The sequence below is a fragment of the Gobio gobio genome, assembly GCF_949357685.1.
Source record: "Gobio gobio genome assembly, chromosome: 2".
In the NCBI taxonomy this organism is placed as follows: domain Eukaryota; kingdom Metazoa; phylum Chordata; class Actinopteri; order Cypriniformes; family Gobionidae; genus Gobio; species Gobio gobio.
The window spans coordinates 22,906,917-22,924,536 of NC_137098.1; the positions used below are offsets into that span (position 1 = coordinate 22,906,917).

The 17,620-nt window shown below is 43.5% G+C and overlaps 1 protein-coding gene across 1 annotated transcript in view; it reads left to right on the top strand.

Moving 5' to 3' along the window:
- col25a1 (collagen type XXV alpha 1 chain) overlaps nt 1-17,620 on the top strand; it is a gene marked incomplete at its 3' end in the record, with an annotated part of 823,527 nt that overhangs the window by 752,598 nt on the left and 53,309 nt on the right. Inside the window, exons 16-19 of the mRNA XM_079803471.1 lie at nt 2,014-2,046; nt 2,165-2,200; nt 15,598-15,642; nt 16,875-16,937. Coding sequence (XP_079659597.1) covers nt 2,014-2,046; nt 2,165-2,200; nt 15,598-15,642; nt 16,875-16,937 — 177 coding nt within the window. The remainder of the gene's footprint in view (nt 1-2,013; nt 2,047-2,164; nt 2,201-15,597; nt 15,643-16,874; nt 16,938-17,620) is intronic.

Sequence of the window (17,620 nt, forward strand, 5' to 3'; positions counted from 1 at the left end):
TGGATGCTGCCAAGCCACTCCATAGCAACCAAACAGAGTACCCTAGCAACCCTTTAGCAAGACCTATATCTCTGCATCAGAACATCATAGAGACATGGGGGTTGGTTTATATCATTCATACTGACAAGCAGACTTTTGAGGATCATCATTGGATGCCGCCAAGCTACTCCATAGCAACCAAACAGAATACCCTAGCAACCATTTACCAAGTCCTATCTCTCTGCACCAGAACATCATAGAGGCATGGGGGTTGGTTTATATCATTCATATTGACAAGAAGTATCATCATTGGATGCTGCCAAGCCACTCCATAGCAACCAAACAGAGTGCCCTAGCAACCGTTTACCAAGACCTATATCTCTGCTTCAGAACATCATAGAGACATGGGGGTTGGTTTATATCATTCATACAGACAAGCAGTATCATCATTGGATGCTACCAAGCCCCCTTAGCAACCAAACAGAGTACCCTAGCAACCATATACCAAGACCTATATCTCTGCCTCAGAACATCATAGAGACATGGGGGTTGGTTTATATCCTTCATACAGACAAGCAGTATCATCATTGGATGCTGCCAAGCCCCCCTAGCAACCAAACAGAGTACCCTAGCAACCGTATACCAAGACCTATATCTCTGCTTCGGAACATCGTAGAGACATGGGGGTTGGTTTATATCATTCATACAGACAAGCAGTATCATCATTGGATGCTGCCAAGCCCCCCTAGCAACCAAACAGAGTACCCTAGCAACCGTATACCAAGACCTATATCTCTGCTTCAGAACATCATAGAGGCATGGGGGTTGGTTTATATCATTCATACAGACAAGCAGTATCATCATTGGATGCTGCCAAACCCCTCCATAGCAACCAAACAGAGTACCTTAGCAACCGTTTACCAAGACCTATATCTCTGCCTCAGAACATCCTAGAGACATGGGGGTTGGTTTATATCATTCATACAGACAAGCAGTATCATCATTGGATGCTGCCAAGCCCCTCCATAGCAACCAAACAGAGTACCCTAGCAACCGTTTACAAGGACCTATATCTCTGCATCAGAACATCGTAGAGGCATGGGGGTTGGGTCTTTTGACTCAGACTGGCATATAGTCTTTAAATGTCACCCCATAAATTGTATAGCCACTCCATAGCAACCATATAGAGTACCCTAGCAACCGTACAAACATATGAATAGGACATATCTCAGCTCCACAACATCGTACAGACTTGGGGGTGGCCTCTTTTGTTTCGGGTGAGAATCCAGTACACACAACATAGCATCCGAGAGGATTTTTTTGCCACGGCAAGCACCACTCACATTTTCTTCAGGAAATGTACATTCTAGTTATTATTTTAAATTATTATTATTGCCCCTGGTTCAGTAATGAACTCTTGTAATAAAGTAGCAGTGGCTGGGACAGATTTTAAGTATCACCTCAAGATGCAATCTAATCCTGTTTACATGAAATAAGCCTGCTCATGAGCAGGTTTAAGCTTATGGACCTGTTACTATGACAGCAAGTCCAGGATGAGCTTCGAAGAACCAAACAATCCGAGATCATGTAAAATCGTCAACAATCAAATCCAGCTAACTGAGTTAGCGACGTACGAAGAATGGGCCCCAGGCCTGGTCCTCTCTCCTCCTTCACTGGAGCTGCTCGTCCTTATATGCCTCCGTGCTCCCTCATGAGACCGGTGTGCCTCGCAGGTGACGTTCATTCTCAATCACGCACACCGATCTTGCTCGCTCCTCCCATGTCTCTCGCTCGTCCACCTCGCCACACTTGTATACTCACACAATCTGTTAAGCTGCTTTGTGCAGTTTAACCTTTGCTTTGGTATGCTCAGCAGCATTGTTACTTTCAAAATTTCCAAAAAACACCACCATGTGGTATAAAGAAGATGGTACACTTTAAAATTTTAGGTGCTACAGTTTCAAATGGCTCAGTTTTGACCAAAACAAATGTACTGAATATACAAATTTACTATGATTTTGATATCTCTCACAGGGTAATGCAGGATCCTCTGCTGCTGGAATTAAGGTAAAACAGAACTTCAGAATTATTTTTATATTTAAGTCCATGTTTTTAGCAAGTTCTATTTGTTCTTTTTCATTTTGCATATACAGGTGAGCACTTAAAAGCATTCTTCTTATTACAGGGTGAGCCAGGAGAGCCAGGACGTGGAGGACATAAGGTAAAACCCCATACTGCACTGCTGCAGTATTTACTTAAGATAGTTATTGTTTGGAACAAAGGACATGTGTCTTATTTACAGCTGGTTCATTTATGGAGAACACTGAGATATTGTTTATTATGTAGTAATAATGATTTACCAAAAAGTATTATAGCATACTAACTTTTTTGCACCGTCCCAGCAGGCACAGTATGTCAATGTGACGTCAGTCAGACGTTGGATTTTGGTTGAAAATGAAAATTGGTTTGACGTCTAAATCCAACGATTGTTTGACGTCAAGCTCCAACGTTGGGCAGACGTTGAATTTTGGTTGGAATAATCACTTATTACTAACCAGATTTACTTTATTTCTGTCATCTACAGAACCAGCCATCTACAGAAGCTCTTATTGAGGATTAACATCTAAACAGAGGTTTAGATGTTAATGTTTTGTTGACAAATTTGTAGTGTTTGCTTTAGTTGGGCAGTTTGACTCTTAACCTTTTAACATTAGTTTTTCTCTGGCTGCGGAACAGCTGCTGTACAGATGATGTTAGTTATTTGATGATGTTAAAGATACGATCTTCATGTAGTGTTTGGTTCACTGATCATATTCAGAGTCTATTATTTGTTTAGAAAAGTTATTCAGTTGTCATTATTGATTGTATTAGTCCTGTGATTCTTCTAATCTGAGGAATTGTTCATCAAAGAGTTTTAAAGATACACACATACATTAAAGAATCAGCATATGAATCTCAATAACGGTGACATGCTTCTTGCCACAATGCATTCTGGGTGCATCATACAAAACTAGTCAATGGCTCCCAGAATGTATTGTGGCATTAAGCATGTCACCATTGTTGAAATTTGTATGCTGATTATTGATGCTTGAGTGAGTCTAATAGAAGTTAAGTGGACAATGTAGAATTACAGGCTTGCTATAATTAAGAATAAAAAATGATCATGTATCAAAAGATTAGATTCTGGATGACATTAGTGAAATAGACTTCTATATGATGATCATATTTTTACCATCAAGTAAGACAATATAATATAATCTGATTACCTTTTCTCTTGCATTTCTTGCCGTAACAAACACAGTAACAGCAGTCAGAGAAAAACTAAAGTTAAAAAGTCAAGTCAAACTACCCAACTAAAGCAATCACTGATCACCACAATGATGACATCAAACTAAACTATCATTTTCAATAAAACATCAACATGTAAACCTCTGTTAATTCTCAATAAGAGCTTCTGTATACGTCTGGTTAGTAATGTGTGAAGCTGGTAATGCTGTTTGTGGAGGTATTTAATCCTCCTCTGCTGAGATCTTCAGAGATTTAATGTGCTGCCATACATACGTATTCGTACCGAACCGTTTCAGAACAGGACTTCCGGTATGGTGCACGTGTGTACCGAACAGTATGATGGCAATCTTTAACAGTTAACAGTCGGCTTGTTTTACGCACAGAACACACTTCAATCCAAATTCCTACACAAACATATTAAGTATTCAGTCCATTATATCATGAAATTCAAGTGATAAATGCCATTTTGATGCTCTTTAATGTGACGTGACAGATCACTGTACAGGCACGTCAGTTCAAGCGGCAGCGCGGCACGAGTGAATGCAATCATCTCATTATAGTCAAAGAATAAACATGAATTAACATCAGAAGGTGTGTTGAGGATAAATTACAACTTACTGAAACATATCACATGTTGTGTAATCGCTCAATCAGTGTTTCAACGGTGAAAAGAAGTCAGTAAAACAGCTTGAGAACAATGTCACGCAGCATCACATTTACTAGAAGTCATTCAGTGTCCACAGCTGTTAGTTCACTAGAAAAATCAACTTTTTCACTAAATATATGACCTATATTAGCCTATATATTCATTATAGTCTACTGAACCTGTTAGTGATGTCTTGATGTACATAATGTTTAAATAAATCTGTCATGAAAATGACAGCCACTGTGTATAAATGATTATGTTTGCGTACTGTGCAAGTGCAGGTAAGGGCTTCCTATATAGTCTACACTTTACAGCATTAGCAGAGATAATTTTTATGTCTATAAGAAACTTTTAGTTATAATTGAATTAATTTTAGGACAATGACAATTTGTTCAGTAAACCACTTTTCAATTGAACAAAAGAAGCAATTTTATATTTAGTTTTCTCTCCCTGCTGTACCGAACCGTCAGTTTTGTGTACCGTTACACCCCTATTACTAATGCAATCTTAAAATCGAAAGCTGTATATGTTAATTAGTTAATGCACTGTTAACGTACATGAACAATGGCTATAAATGTCATTAACTAGCTTTGAACTATATTTGATTAACTAAGGTCAACAAATATTAATAAACACTGTAAAAAATATTGCTCATCACTGTTAGATCATGTTGGCTAATACATTAAATAATGTTAACAAATGAGATCTTATTGTAAAGTGTTACCGAACTTTTAAGCTCTTAAAACTTTACTAGCACCAAAGTTAGGACCAAAAGGTTTATTCTAAAATCTTATTCCAGCATTACGGTGCATGAAAGTAAAAAATAAAAATAAATAAAAAACCTGAAGAACTCCAAAGGCACAATTATAATTTTTTTTTAATTGTTCATCACCAACTATTTTGAAGTTGTTGGAAAGTGCTGTTTATGTCAATGTTCCAGAAGCTCTCCATCGGCAGAAAACTTGCGCAACATCTCTCCACAGTAGATGAGAATGGACATGTTCCAAAGAGGCAGGGAAGTAAAAAATATATACATTGAGGAAAGAAAAAGAAAACAGAAAGAAAACAATTGTTTATAAAACAGATCTATCGATTATTATAATTGGCTCAATTAAATGAAAGCGATAGATGTACAGTTGCGCTCCAAAGTTTATATTCACACTGCTGTATCTGTTAAAAAAATTATAATTTTAGCAATAAGAGGGATCATAAAAATTAGCATGTTGTCTTTTTATTTAGTACTGCCCTGATGAAGCAGTTCCCTTTCGTTCAGTCACTACGACGTAACGTTAGTGACTAACGAATGGGGGTTTCGCTTAGAAGCCTATCAACTTCGAGTTTAGAGAAAACGCCCAATGGCGTGCCAATGCCATGGGGCATGCAGAATTTGCATACGTAACTCCGCCTCACCGCGTGAGTATATAAGGAAGTACGTGGCAATATCGCATTATGTTCTGCTTTCGGAGCCAAGAGTACCTACCTCTTCACTCCTACAGCCTTCTGAGACTCTGTCAGCTTCTTCGAGACGAGCAGCTTTCCAGTCGGTGTTGGTGTGACGGCGCGTTCCAGTGATCGCATACTTCCTGCCTGCTGATCTGCGCAGTGGTCCGTTTGACAGCTGGTGTGTGTTTCCCTGGGCGCTTCGGCATCGACTGCGAGGCTTTCCTCTCACAAAAAGAGCTTGCGCGTGGCACGTCTTTTTCAAGACGGCTCGCCCGTGCACTTCCGGGTGCGATCGATTTTCCGCTGCTGTCTGTGGACGCATTCACTGCTCGAGCGTGTTTGGGCTTCAGCACGTTCGGGCAGTGTTTGCGGATGTGTCACGTTTCCATTGCGGGGGCGTGACCATCGCGATGTCGCGGTCGAGACTCAATGATCTCCGTGAGGAGAGAGAGTCCCCTCTGCCACACCCCAATCTACCGTCCCCGAGTGAGATGGTACTTTGGCTGGTGGCCAGGGTGACCTGAGGGCGGTGCTGTGGTATTAAGAACCCCGACGTTCATTCCTCGGGCCACGCCCCCCTCTTATACATCACTTCCGTGAGTGTTGGATTGAATCTACGGCCCGTCTCTGACGCCCCGTTCGTTCGGTTCACGCTCCGGATAGCAGTGAGATGTCGATCGCCGCATCCCAAGGTGGGCTGGAGTCCTTTGGGGATGACGATTAGGTTGTGCTCCGCCTCCGGGTGTGTTAGCACTGCCTGATCTGACCTAAAGTTGACAGCCATGTTATCTCGGGCAGCCGCGGGTCTCGCGCTGGTGTGGAACTCCGCCCAGTCGCGGGTGCTCGTGGTTGCGCGATTGGTTTTTGGGGGCGGCACCCGACATCTGTTGGGCCCCGCCCCCAATGCCTTTCGCTCCCGAGGTGCATGAGGAGATCACGCGGTCCCGGAAGTCCCCGTGCTTCCCGTGACCGTTTGGTGGCCTCCTCCGCCTTCTCTGCCCTTGATGGGGCCGCGGCCTAGGGTACACTGGGGCCCCCTCCCCCCCACTGTTGAACTCTCTGTTGCGCACTACGGTGTCCACAGAGGGCTTTGACGTGGCGTGGTGTGGCTGTCCTAAGCACCCCCCCCAAAGCCTGTGGGCTCGTCTACTTCGGTGGCGTGGTCCCGCAGAGCTACGGGCAGCTGCGCCCTTTGCACATACACATGGGTGGAGCCGACCCAGGGCTCTTCATTGAGCTGCGTGCCGCAACTGACCCCGCCCCCGGGCGGTGAAGGTGGCCACACGCTCCCTGGGTCGGGCGATGTCCACAGCTGTGGTCCGGGAGAACACCGGGCCTTACCTGGTGATGTGGAGGACGTTGAGCGGGCCCGCCTCCTCAACTCACCCATATCCCAGGCTGGCCTCTTCGGCGGCGCGGCTGAGAACTGCGCCCAACAGTTCTCGGCCGCCCCAGAGCAGACTGAGGCTGTAACACGTACTGCCCCGGGGGCCAGCTGCTGCACCAGCCGCCGGCCCAGTCGCCTCAGTCCGCTCGCCGCCGAGGGCGCCCTCCCTCTTCCCGCCCGGCCCCAGCAGCAGCCTTCACCTGGGCCGCGCCGTGGAGGTGGTTGAGGATGTCGCCCAGTCCGCTCCCCAGACTGGTTAAACGCCAGGATGGAGGTGGACAACTCAGAGATGGGTTCCAGTTCTTCCCAGGGGATGGTAGCAGGGCCTCTCCTTCCCCCGGTGGAGGGCCGGGGGAAAATCCTTCCGCTGCTGGCCCCCGGGCTAGCAGCGCTTGGGAAGAACTCATGTTCCTGTCTCTGAGCACCCAGAGACCGGTGATGACAGTGCGCGCCACCCTCGGGTCTCGCCACTCGCATCCCTCTCTGTCGCCAGCCCCCTGGCAGAGCAGACCCCAGTGGAACGCGAGTCCTTCCCTGGTCTCCTCTGTCAGGGCGCAGCCGTTAACCGTGCTCCGACCCCGGGACGCCCAACAGCCTCCCTTGTCCGCGCCGGTAACGCTGCCTCGCTGCCCCACCCAGGGTACGTCTGTCGTCCGTATGACCCCGTTGGTGCAGTCTCTGGAAGCCTGGCTTCAGCTTCCGGGGCTGTCCCGCTGGGTTGCCCGGACCGTCAGGCTCGGCTACGCGATTCAGTTCGCGCAGGCTCCTCCCCGTTACTGGGGAGTCCGCTATACCGTGACCGGGGCCCATGCCCCCGTCATGCGTGCGGAGATTGCCACTCTACTGGCGAAGGGTGCGATCGAGCCTGTCCCTCCAGCCGAAATGAGGTCGGGGTTCTACAGCCCCTACTTCATTGTACCCAAGAAAACCGGTGGGTTACGACCAATCCTGGACCTTCGCATCTTGAACCGATCCCTTCACCGGCTTCCGTTCGAGATGTTGACTGCGAAACGCCTTTTCGAATGCGTTCGTCCGTACGATTGGTTTGCAGCGATCGACCTGAAGGACGCCTACTTCCATGTCTCCATCCTTCCTCGACACAGACCGTTCCTACGGTTTGCTTTCGAGGGGCGGGCATACCAGTACGCGGTTCTCCCATTCGGGTTATCTCTGTCCCCTCGCGTCTTCACGAAGATCGCCGAGGCAGCCCTTGCGCCCCTTCGGCAGCACGGGGTCCGCATCCTGAACTACCTCGACGACTGGCTTATACTAGGCCACTCTCGAGAGCAGGTTTGCGGACACAGAGATCTGGTTCTCCACCACTTAGCCCGTCTGGGCCTTCGGGTCAACTGGGAGAAGAGCAAACTTTGCCCCGTGCAGAGGATCTCTTTTCTCGGTATGGAGATCGACTCGGTCGCCATGTACGTGCAGCTTTCGAGAAAGCAAGCGCGCGCAGTCTCTGCTGACTTGCCTCCGACAAATCGAGAGCAAGAGTGCGGTTCCACTGAAACTATTTCAGAGGCTCCTGGGGCATATGGCATCTGCAGCCGCGGTAACGCCGCTCGGATTGCTTCATATGAGACCGCTTCAGCACTGGCTTCGCGATCGAGTCCTGAGATGGGCATGGCAGTCTGGCACGCTCCGGGTCCAAGTGACTCGGGCCTGCTTACAGACGCTCACCCCGTGGTCGAACCTCAGTTTTCTACGGGCCGGTGTGCCCTTAGGACGAGTTTCCAGGCATGTTGTCGTATCGACGGATGCCTCTGCCACGGGCTGGGGTGCCATGTGCAATGGACAAGCAGCCGCGGGCTCCTGGACAGGACCCCAGCGCCTCCTGCATGTCTATTGCCTCGAGTTGCTGGCAGTACGGTTCGCCCTGCACCGCTTCCGAGCGCTGCTGAAGGGTCAACATGTGCTTGTCCGGACAGACAACACGGCCGTAGTAGCGTACATCAACCACTCGGGCGGTCTACGCTCCCGCCGTATGTCTCAACTCGCCCGCCATCTCATCCTATGGAGTCAGCCTGAGGTCCCTTCGTGCTGTCCATATTCCGGGAGTCCTGAACCACGCAGCCGACGAGCTCTCGCGGTTTCAGCCTCTCCCGGGAGAATGGAGACTCCATCCCCGGACGGTTCAGCTGATTTGGGAACAGTTCGGCGACGCACAGGTAGATCTGTTTGCCTCCCACGACTCTTCCCACTGCAGCCTGTATTATTCCCTGACCGAGGGCACGCTCGGCACGGATGCACTGGCGCACAGCTGGCCGCGGGGCCTACGCAAATATGCGTTCCCCCCAGTGAGCCTACTCGCACAGCTCCTGTGCAAGATCAGGGAGGGCAAGGAGAAGGTCCTTTTGGTCGCCCCGTACTGGCACGGCCGGACCTTGTTCCCCGAACTCATACTCCTTGCGACAGCTCCTCCCTGGCCTATTCCTCTGAGACCGGACCTCCTTACTCAGAGACGGGGCACCCTTTGGCACCCGCGTCCCGACCTCTGGAGCCTCCACGTGTGGCTCCTAGACGGGACGTGGCAGGTTTGAGTGGCCTACCACCTACGGTGGTCGCCACCATCACTTCCGCTAGGGCAGAGTCCACTCGGCATGCCTATGCGTTGAAGTGGAACCTCTCGTCACCTGGTGCTCTTCCCGCCTAGAAGACCCCTGGAAATGCCAGATCGGGTCCGTGCTTGAGTTTCTCCAAGAGGGGCTGGAGCGAAGGCTGTCTCCCTCCACCCTCAAAGTATATGTGGCCGCAATATCTGCCCACCACGATCTCCTGGAGAACAAGAAGGTAAGTCAGCACGACCTGGTCATCAGGTTCCTGAGGGGAGCTAGGAGACTGAATCCTCCTCGCTCTCCTCTCGTACCCTCTTGGGACCTCGCAGTAGTGTTAACTGCTCTGCAGAGACCTCCCTTTGAGCCTTTGCGGTCGGTTGATATTAAGTTTCTGTCTATGAAGACGGCTCTGCTGACCGCATTGGCCTCAGTCAAGAGGGTCGGGGACCTGCAGGCATTTTCGGTTGACGAAGCGTGCCTGGAATTCGGCCGGCTAACTCTCACGTGATCCTGAGACCCCGGCTTGGATATGTGCCCAAGGTTCCCACCACTCCGTTTAAGGACCAGGTGGTGAACCTGCAAGCGCTGCCTTTGGAGGAGGCAGACCCAGCCTTGGCATTGCTCTGTCCAGTACGCGCCCTCCGCGCCTACGTAGACATGACGCAGTGTTTCAGGACCTCAGACCAGCTCTTTGTCTGTTATGGTGGAGAGCGGAAGGGAAGTGCTCTCTCAAAGCAAAGGCTGTCTCACTGGATAGTGGACACCATTGCTTTGGCTTACCAGCAGCAAGGCCGACCATGTCCCCTTGGTGTGAGGGCACACTCCACCCGGAGTGTGGCCTCCTCTTGGGCTCTAGCGCATGGCGCCTCGCTAGCAGACATCTGCAGAGCTGCAGGCTGGGCGACACCCAACACATTCGCCAGATTCTACTATCTCCGAGTGGAGCCAGTGTCCGACTATGTACTCGCCCCCCCGAGGGGCCGGTGATGGGCCAGGCTCAGGTGTCTTCGCTTGCTCGCCACTCCACTCCACGGACTGGATACGTGCGATATTTCCTCAGGTGAGCTCCCCGAGAGCCCTGAGCTCCTCCCGCACTGTCGACGCCGACATCAGTTCAGTCTGCCCTTTCGAGCCCAGACCCTCATGTCCGGCCAGGTGCCCCATGTGCATGGTTCCCTCCGGCGACCCCCACATGTGTATTTCACCGTAAGTCTCCGCAGTGAGCGGGTTTCTTCCCTTGGCGTGTCCCCGCCACCCCTAGGGTTAAAAATCCACCTTCGGCTGGTACCCTAGAGATCTTCCATATGCAACCCTCAGCGGGTCATATGTGTCTCTTAAGTCCTCCCCACGGGTAGGCATTTTTGGCATTCCCTCACTGGGATATGCTTCCCAGTGTACCTTGGTATTCCTGTGTTAAGTGGGAGTCCTTCGTCCGTACTAGTCTTACGACAGGGTACTCACACTTACGCAGGGCACTGGAAGACAGCTGAGTGGCGGGATTATATTGGGACCCCCATTCGTTAGTCACTAACGTTACGTCGTAGTGACTGAACGAAAGGGAACGTCTCGGTTACGGATGTAACCCTCGTTCCCTGAGGAGGGAACGGAGACGTAACGTCCCCTTGCCACATCAGTTGTGCTACCTGGAACGCAGGAGTTCAGTCTTGGCTCCTCAAGCAGGTAACATAATGCGATATTGCCACGTACTTCCTTATATACTCACGCGGTGAGGCGGAGTTACGTATGCAAATTCCGCATGCCCCATGGCATTGGCACGCCATTTGGCGTTTTCTCTAAACTCGAAGTTGATAGGCTTCTAAGCGAAACCCCCATTCGTTAGTCACTAACGTTACGTCTCCGTTCCCTCCTCAGGGAACGAGGGTTACATCCGTAACCGAGACGTTTCTTCTGCAAGGTGTGTGTAAACTTTTGACCGCAACTGCATCACCTATGTGATGAATTACCTCAGTCATCAGGGCAACATCACAGTAGAAGCTGGGAGAGGTTCCTTCACATTTCCCACAAACACCAGATCCCACGGACCACATCATCTTCACTAACACTGGGCTTTAAAAATAGAGGACATTTTAATAATTGTTTTTATTCCCACTTTACAGGGAATTAAACATAACTTAAATATATATAAATAACCCAAGACCCATGCAAATTGAGAAAGCTATTCTTCCATTTTTCCTCATCTTGCCTTGCAAGTTTCATCTGACCATCTCCATGAAGGATGTTCCTGTATTTGCCACGGCTGTCACAGAAATGCTGAGGCCCCATTCCTTTGGGTTGTTACCTGTAAAATATATAATGATTAGGGGGATAAGTAAATGCACAGGTGGGAATTTATTACTTACAAATGGACAAGATGCAAAGACTATACTGATCCTACAAAATAAAACATAAAATAACTCCAGATAAGCACAAAATATTATAAAAACACAAATAGTAACTTAACATCGTACTCTCCAAATGCAAGAAGAAGAAAAAAAGAAAAAAATACATTACAAGCATTATTTCTAGAGGTGGGTGATATATTGAATATTACTGGTCGTTATAATATGGATTAATTGTATATAAATGTCTAATGTTACTATAACTTTAAGTCATTTAGTTCATCTAAAAATTCTGAGTTCGATTAAAATATTGTATTTTCAGCAGCCAAATTCCTCGAACAAGCCCACGCACGCGATCACATTCCGATATAATAAATTATTATAATGCAATCATAGATACATGATGATAGGAAACATGATTAATTCACCTCCCGAGTCCATATTGCGTCTATCTGTGATTAAACTAAATACACTCTTAATCGCAATAAGAACTGCCATGTTACGGTGAAAATTAAAAATCAAGAAAGCTTAAATCAAGATATACTTACTTGACTCGTTTGCAGCACATAACGTCTCATCTGTAATCATCAAATGATCCAAAAGGTTCACTCCGTGGTTCTCTTTTTCTTTGAACAGCTTCAGTTTCCTCACGCATCGCGATCACAGAAACATGGCGGACAGCGCATTTTTCAAAATCAAGACGTGGTATTTTTGGCGCATGCGCATTAAAATATTAAATAGAAAGATATTTCGTGCATGGTTAAATGTTGATTATAAATGTTTTCCATTTCTGTTCAAGTTGAAGATGTTCTAACTCACTGTGTAGTTGGACTGTAAGTTAAAATAACTTGACTCATTCACCTAAAAGTCAATCATGTTTACAGTGTAGTGTAGTCTGATTAAAATGAAATGTTTTTTAACTGAATTTGAATGCAAATGAATTTTGTTTAGGTTTGTTCAACTTTTGCTTGCAATTAAATGTGTGTTTAATCGGCATAGAACAACATAATGATATTGAAAGTATTCTGTACACAGATGTAAAGTACTACATTGCTATTACACAAATAGCTAGGCTACTCCTCTCATAAATTACACTTTATGTCAAATATTATGTAAAAAACTGACACTTGTAGTTGAGTTCATAGAGCAGGAGCTAGTGATACAAATTTTAAAAAGTGTATTGAAGCTAGAAGAAATACATTAATGCACACAGTATACATTACAGACTAAACACATTTAAAATACATTAACAAATGTAATTTTGGACATTTTTTCCATGTGCTTTAGTATGTCAATATAAAAATAAGTGTACTTTATAAAATATAAATAAAAATAATTATTTTAAATATGTTTAAGTAAAATATAGGTAGACATTATTACAAGGTGCATTTTTAAAAAAGTGCACTTAAGTGTGTTCATAAATATTGTCATGAAAGTGTACTTTTTAAGTAAAAAATTATTACATATTATTACAAAGTGCACTTATTAAAAGTGCACTTAAGTGTGTTTATAAAAATTGCCATGAAAGTGTACTTTCTTTAAGTAAAAATTAATTAGATATTATTACAATGTGCACTTAAGTGTGTTTATAAATATTGTCATGAAAGTATACTTTCCTTAAGTAAAAATTAATGAGATATTATTACAAAGTGCACTTATTAAAAGTGCACTTAAGTGTGTTTATAAATATTGCCATGAAAGTATACTTTTCTTAAGTAAAAATGTATTAGATATTATTACAAAGTGCACTTATAAAAAGTGCACTTAAGTGTATTTATAAATATTGCCATGAAAGTGTACTTTATTTAAGTAAAAATTAATTAGATATTATTACAAAGTGCATTTTAAAAAAGTGCACTTAAGTGTGCTTATAAATATTGTCATTAAAGTGTATTCTCTTTAAGTATACTTAAGTGGCCTTTAATTTTAATTATATCATATGATCTGCAAGTGCACTTTTTAAAAAGTATACTTTTAAGATTTTAAGTACACAAAAAGTTCACTTTCAATACAATTAAGCACACTACTTTTTCACAAGGGCAGCTTCCTTTCCAGCCTGGTTTCAGTTGAACTGATATGACCTATGTTTTTTATTTGATGTTTTTAGGAAACCTTTTTTTTTAGTTTGTGCCTTAGTACACCTGGATATGCTATTCATTTACTGAGAATTTAACTCCTCTCCTGCTCCAATGCAAGCAGTGAGACCCAAGAGAACAGCTTGAGTTCTACTGTTCATTCCATTTACAGTAAAAAGCCCTCTGTAAACATGCAACTCTCAAACTGCATTCTGGGATCTATTTAACAGCACCATTTTGAGCACTAGTCCTACTCACTTTTCGTGTATTTATTTCAGCAGAGCATGAACAACAAATTAACAACAGAATTTTATTGTGGTTATGTTAGTACTCCTAAGGATCTAGCTTTTCTTCCTCTTTTTTCATGATTTACTGCTCCCAAAGTAATATAATAATTAGGGCTGTCCATCGATTACAATTTTTTATCTAATTAATTACATGATGTGGTGATTAATTAATCGCAAATGAATCACACATCAAATTTGGCTGAGAAATTACCCTCGAAATTTAATTTAAAGTCATTATTGTGTTAAATGAGAAAAGCATTAAATAGACATTACACAAATTGCATTAGAAATGAATATTTGATTAAACATAGAATTTATTACACAAATGTTTAGGCTACTACGGCCTAAACAGAAGCTGCATCTGAATTGGTTTTTAGATATATTTACAGACCAAAACAGTTTGGTTACCAACATTCTTCAAAAGATCTTATTTTATGTTCTGCAAAAGAAAAAGTCATACAGGTTTAAAACGTCATGAGGATGATTAAATGCAAACTATCCCCAAAATATGAAAATATAATAATATTATTATTATTATTATTATTATTATTATTATTATTTTCTTCTTTTGTAATTTAAATAAGAAACTAAAACTGCCTTGGTTGGCATGGTTGTGGTTAATGTCATTGTAAATTGTCATGATTTACTCACCCTCAAGTCATATGTGTACATGACATTCTTCTTTCAGATGAATAGAATCTGAGTTATATTAAAAATTCCCAGCTTTATAAAAAAATTCCAAGCTTTATAATGGCAGTGAATGGCTATTTCTGTTTTAAAGACCATAAAAGTGCATGTGTCCATCATAAAAGTACTCCACACGGCTCCAGGGGGTTAATAAAGGCCGTCTGAAGCGAAGCGATGCAATTGTGTAAGAAAAATATCCATATTTAAAACTTTACAAACTGTAATCTCTAACTCTAACTCGTTCACGAGAGACTGGCGTTCCAGCGTATGATGTAGGATGCAGGCGTTGCGTAAGATCCGGTGACGAACGCAGAAACACAGAGGATGGAGAAAAACAAAAATTAGTTCTCGCGAGAACTAGCATATTCTCTCTGGATTCTCTACGTCATACGTTGGAACACCTGGGCGGGGCTGGTGTGTTAAATTTGTTAAATCGTTTTATTCACATTATTATTCACATCTGGGCGGGGCTGGTGTGTTAAATTTGTTAAATCGTTTTATTCACATTATTTTTCCATAACTAATTAATTAAATGAACAAGTTAAATCAACAGCCCCAATAATAATATATCTTATGGTCTAATGGAATAAATATTCTATTTTAGCATAAGAAATAAGCAGGAAACACAAATATAATTGTAGACAAGTCTTCCAATTTCCGTAGGCCTCAATATAGCTTGTGCATGGCAGCACCATTAATTTGAAACATCTGAATACATCCAACTGCAACACCATTAGACAGCCAATATGTCTTTGCTTTAACTGCAGAATCTTGATGATTTTCTCTTTAGTATGCAGGGCCAGTATTTTGATATTTTGGCCTAAGCGGAAACCTATTGTAGTTGGGCTGGGTTTCCAGGCTAGTTGTGGTGGCTTGATTTGGCTGTAATTTGTTGCACTTTTCCTATGTAGGGTGAGCCAGGACTTCCAGGGCTGCCTGGACTCCCCGGGATTAAGGTAAATGTTGTGTCTTCATGCCTAAAACCCCTGGCCACATCCATCCCTCATATCCAGCAGCTTGTCAGCCAATGTCATGTCTATAGACTCCGTAACAGCAGGGTACTAACAGTTGTGTCCATATATCTTTCACACTATGGCTTCAATAAGTTATTGTTTTGAATGGAGTGTGTTTTACATTAGCTTATTCAAATGCACATTATCAGGATTCATTGATTATGGAATCATTCATTAATGATTTATCAGTGAATCAGACAATTAACTGGCCCAGTTTATCCTTGTATTCATGTAAAGACTCTTGTCTCGGAGTAAGATTTAACTTTACAAAATTAGATGTCTGATTTATTTCAATAGTAGTTTTATGCTTCAGCATTTATTTTCACAAAAATGATTGGTGTCACTGGCTTGTATTATGATTTTTCTCCACAACAATCAAACAGTGCATTAACCCCCTGAGTGTATCGAATCATGTCAATGAAAGTCATTCAACCACATGGTGTTTTCTTTTTGCCTTCTGAACTGAAAATTAAAAGCTGATTGCAGATGTACATGTTCCAAATTGGCAAAATACATTTTTGAAAATAATGAGAAAGTGAATAGAAAATCACTGGAGCGATGGATTTCTCCATAGTTCCATAGTTTGCAATGCAAATAAAGCTCAGAGGAGCATGAGCTAATGCTTGTTGCTGTTTTGGTTTGTTTGCCTGTATTCTTTTGTATGCCTGCAACCTATTGGCCTTGTAAAAATCCCTCCCATTTTATGTAACCCTGGTTTTACTTAGAGGCTAAAGGCTCTGGATGCTAACATTGTGCTAATGTGGTATTCTAATGTTCTTTTAAGTAATCTGAGATTGATACCATTACATGTGCACATAGTGTTCATTCACTGAATAAGAGAGGATAGAATGTTTAATTAAATGGCACTGAAAATATCAAACGTCAAGGTGTTTTATTATTATATTACCAACATTCCTTTTCTTGTGTAGTACCATGAACTCAGACATCATTTCTTTTACATCAGAATTGTATTCATTCGCAGGTTTTAATTAGAATCTAGACAATTATCAATTTAAATCAGTCAAAAAAAAAAAAAAAGACCTGTTACTGTATGACATGAATGCTTTGGAAGGTTGTTTGTCTACAGTGCCCCACTACAGTTTAAGTTTAGTTGTGAATAATTAACTTGAGTCCTATGAGTGAAAGACATTTCCATGTGTGGCTTCTGTATGCAGGGTGAACCTGGTTTCTTTGGGCCTCAAGGTGAGCCTGGGCTTCCAGGCCTGCCAGGAACTAAGGTGGGTTTGTAACACCACCAGATGTGATATATCCCAGTTTAATGTTATGGTAGTGGTTTGAGGTTTTATTCAGATATATCCATAATATTTCTGCTAAGGACTATAAAGTTAACAAACAACAAATAACTACAAAAGTTTGTTCAGTCTGTATTGGATCACTACTCAATTGCTTATTGATAGAATTTTAATTATTTTTATCAGATTTTTCTGATTATTTAGATTATTAAACCAATGTACTTATTAAATTAGTATTTGATTAAAGGTGTGACGTATGTGCAGTGAGGCATCTATGAAGAGACTCCAGTCAGTGCCTGTCAAGATACAGCACAGTGCTGATACAGTGCTGTCATACTGCCCTCTATAGGACATTTCAAAGAAATCAGTAGACATGAAGGAAAGAGTAAAGAATACTCCATTTCCCTGCTCTGTCCAAGAAAATATTCAAAGCTGACATGTATTTCTGGTACTTCTATTGTAATAAGAATAAACAATCTCAAAAATATAGAATAGAACCAGCATGTACAAATTCTACTTGTTTTGTAAAATTATAATATGAAAGTATCCACCTTGCAAGCTGGTGTTTAGCTGGTCATCTCTAAAACCAGCAGAGCAGACCAGCTTAATCAGACTGAGAGATCAATTAGAGCATCTTAGACTTTTTTATAATAGGATAGGTTGTGATA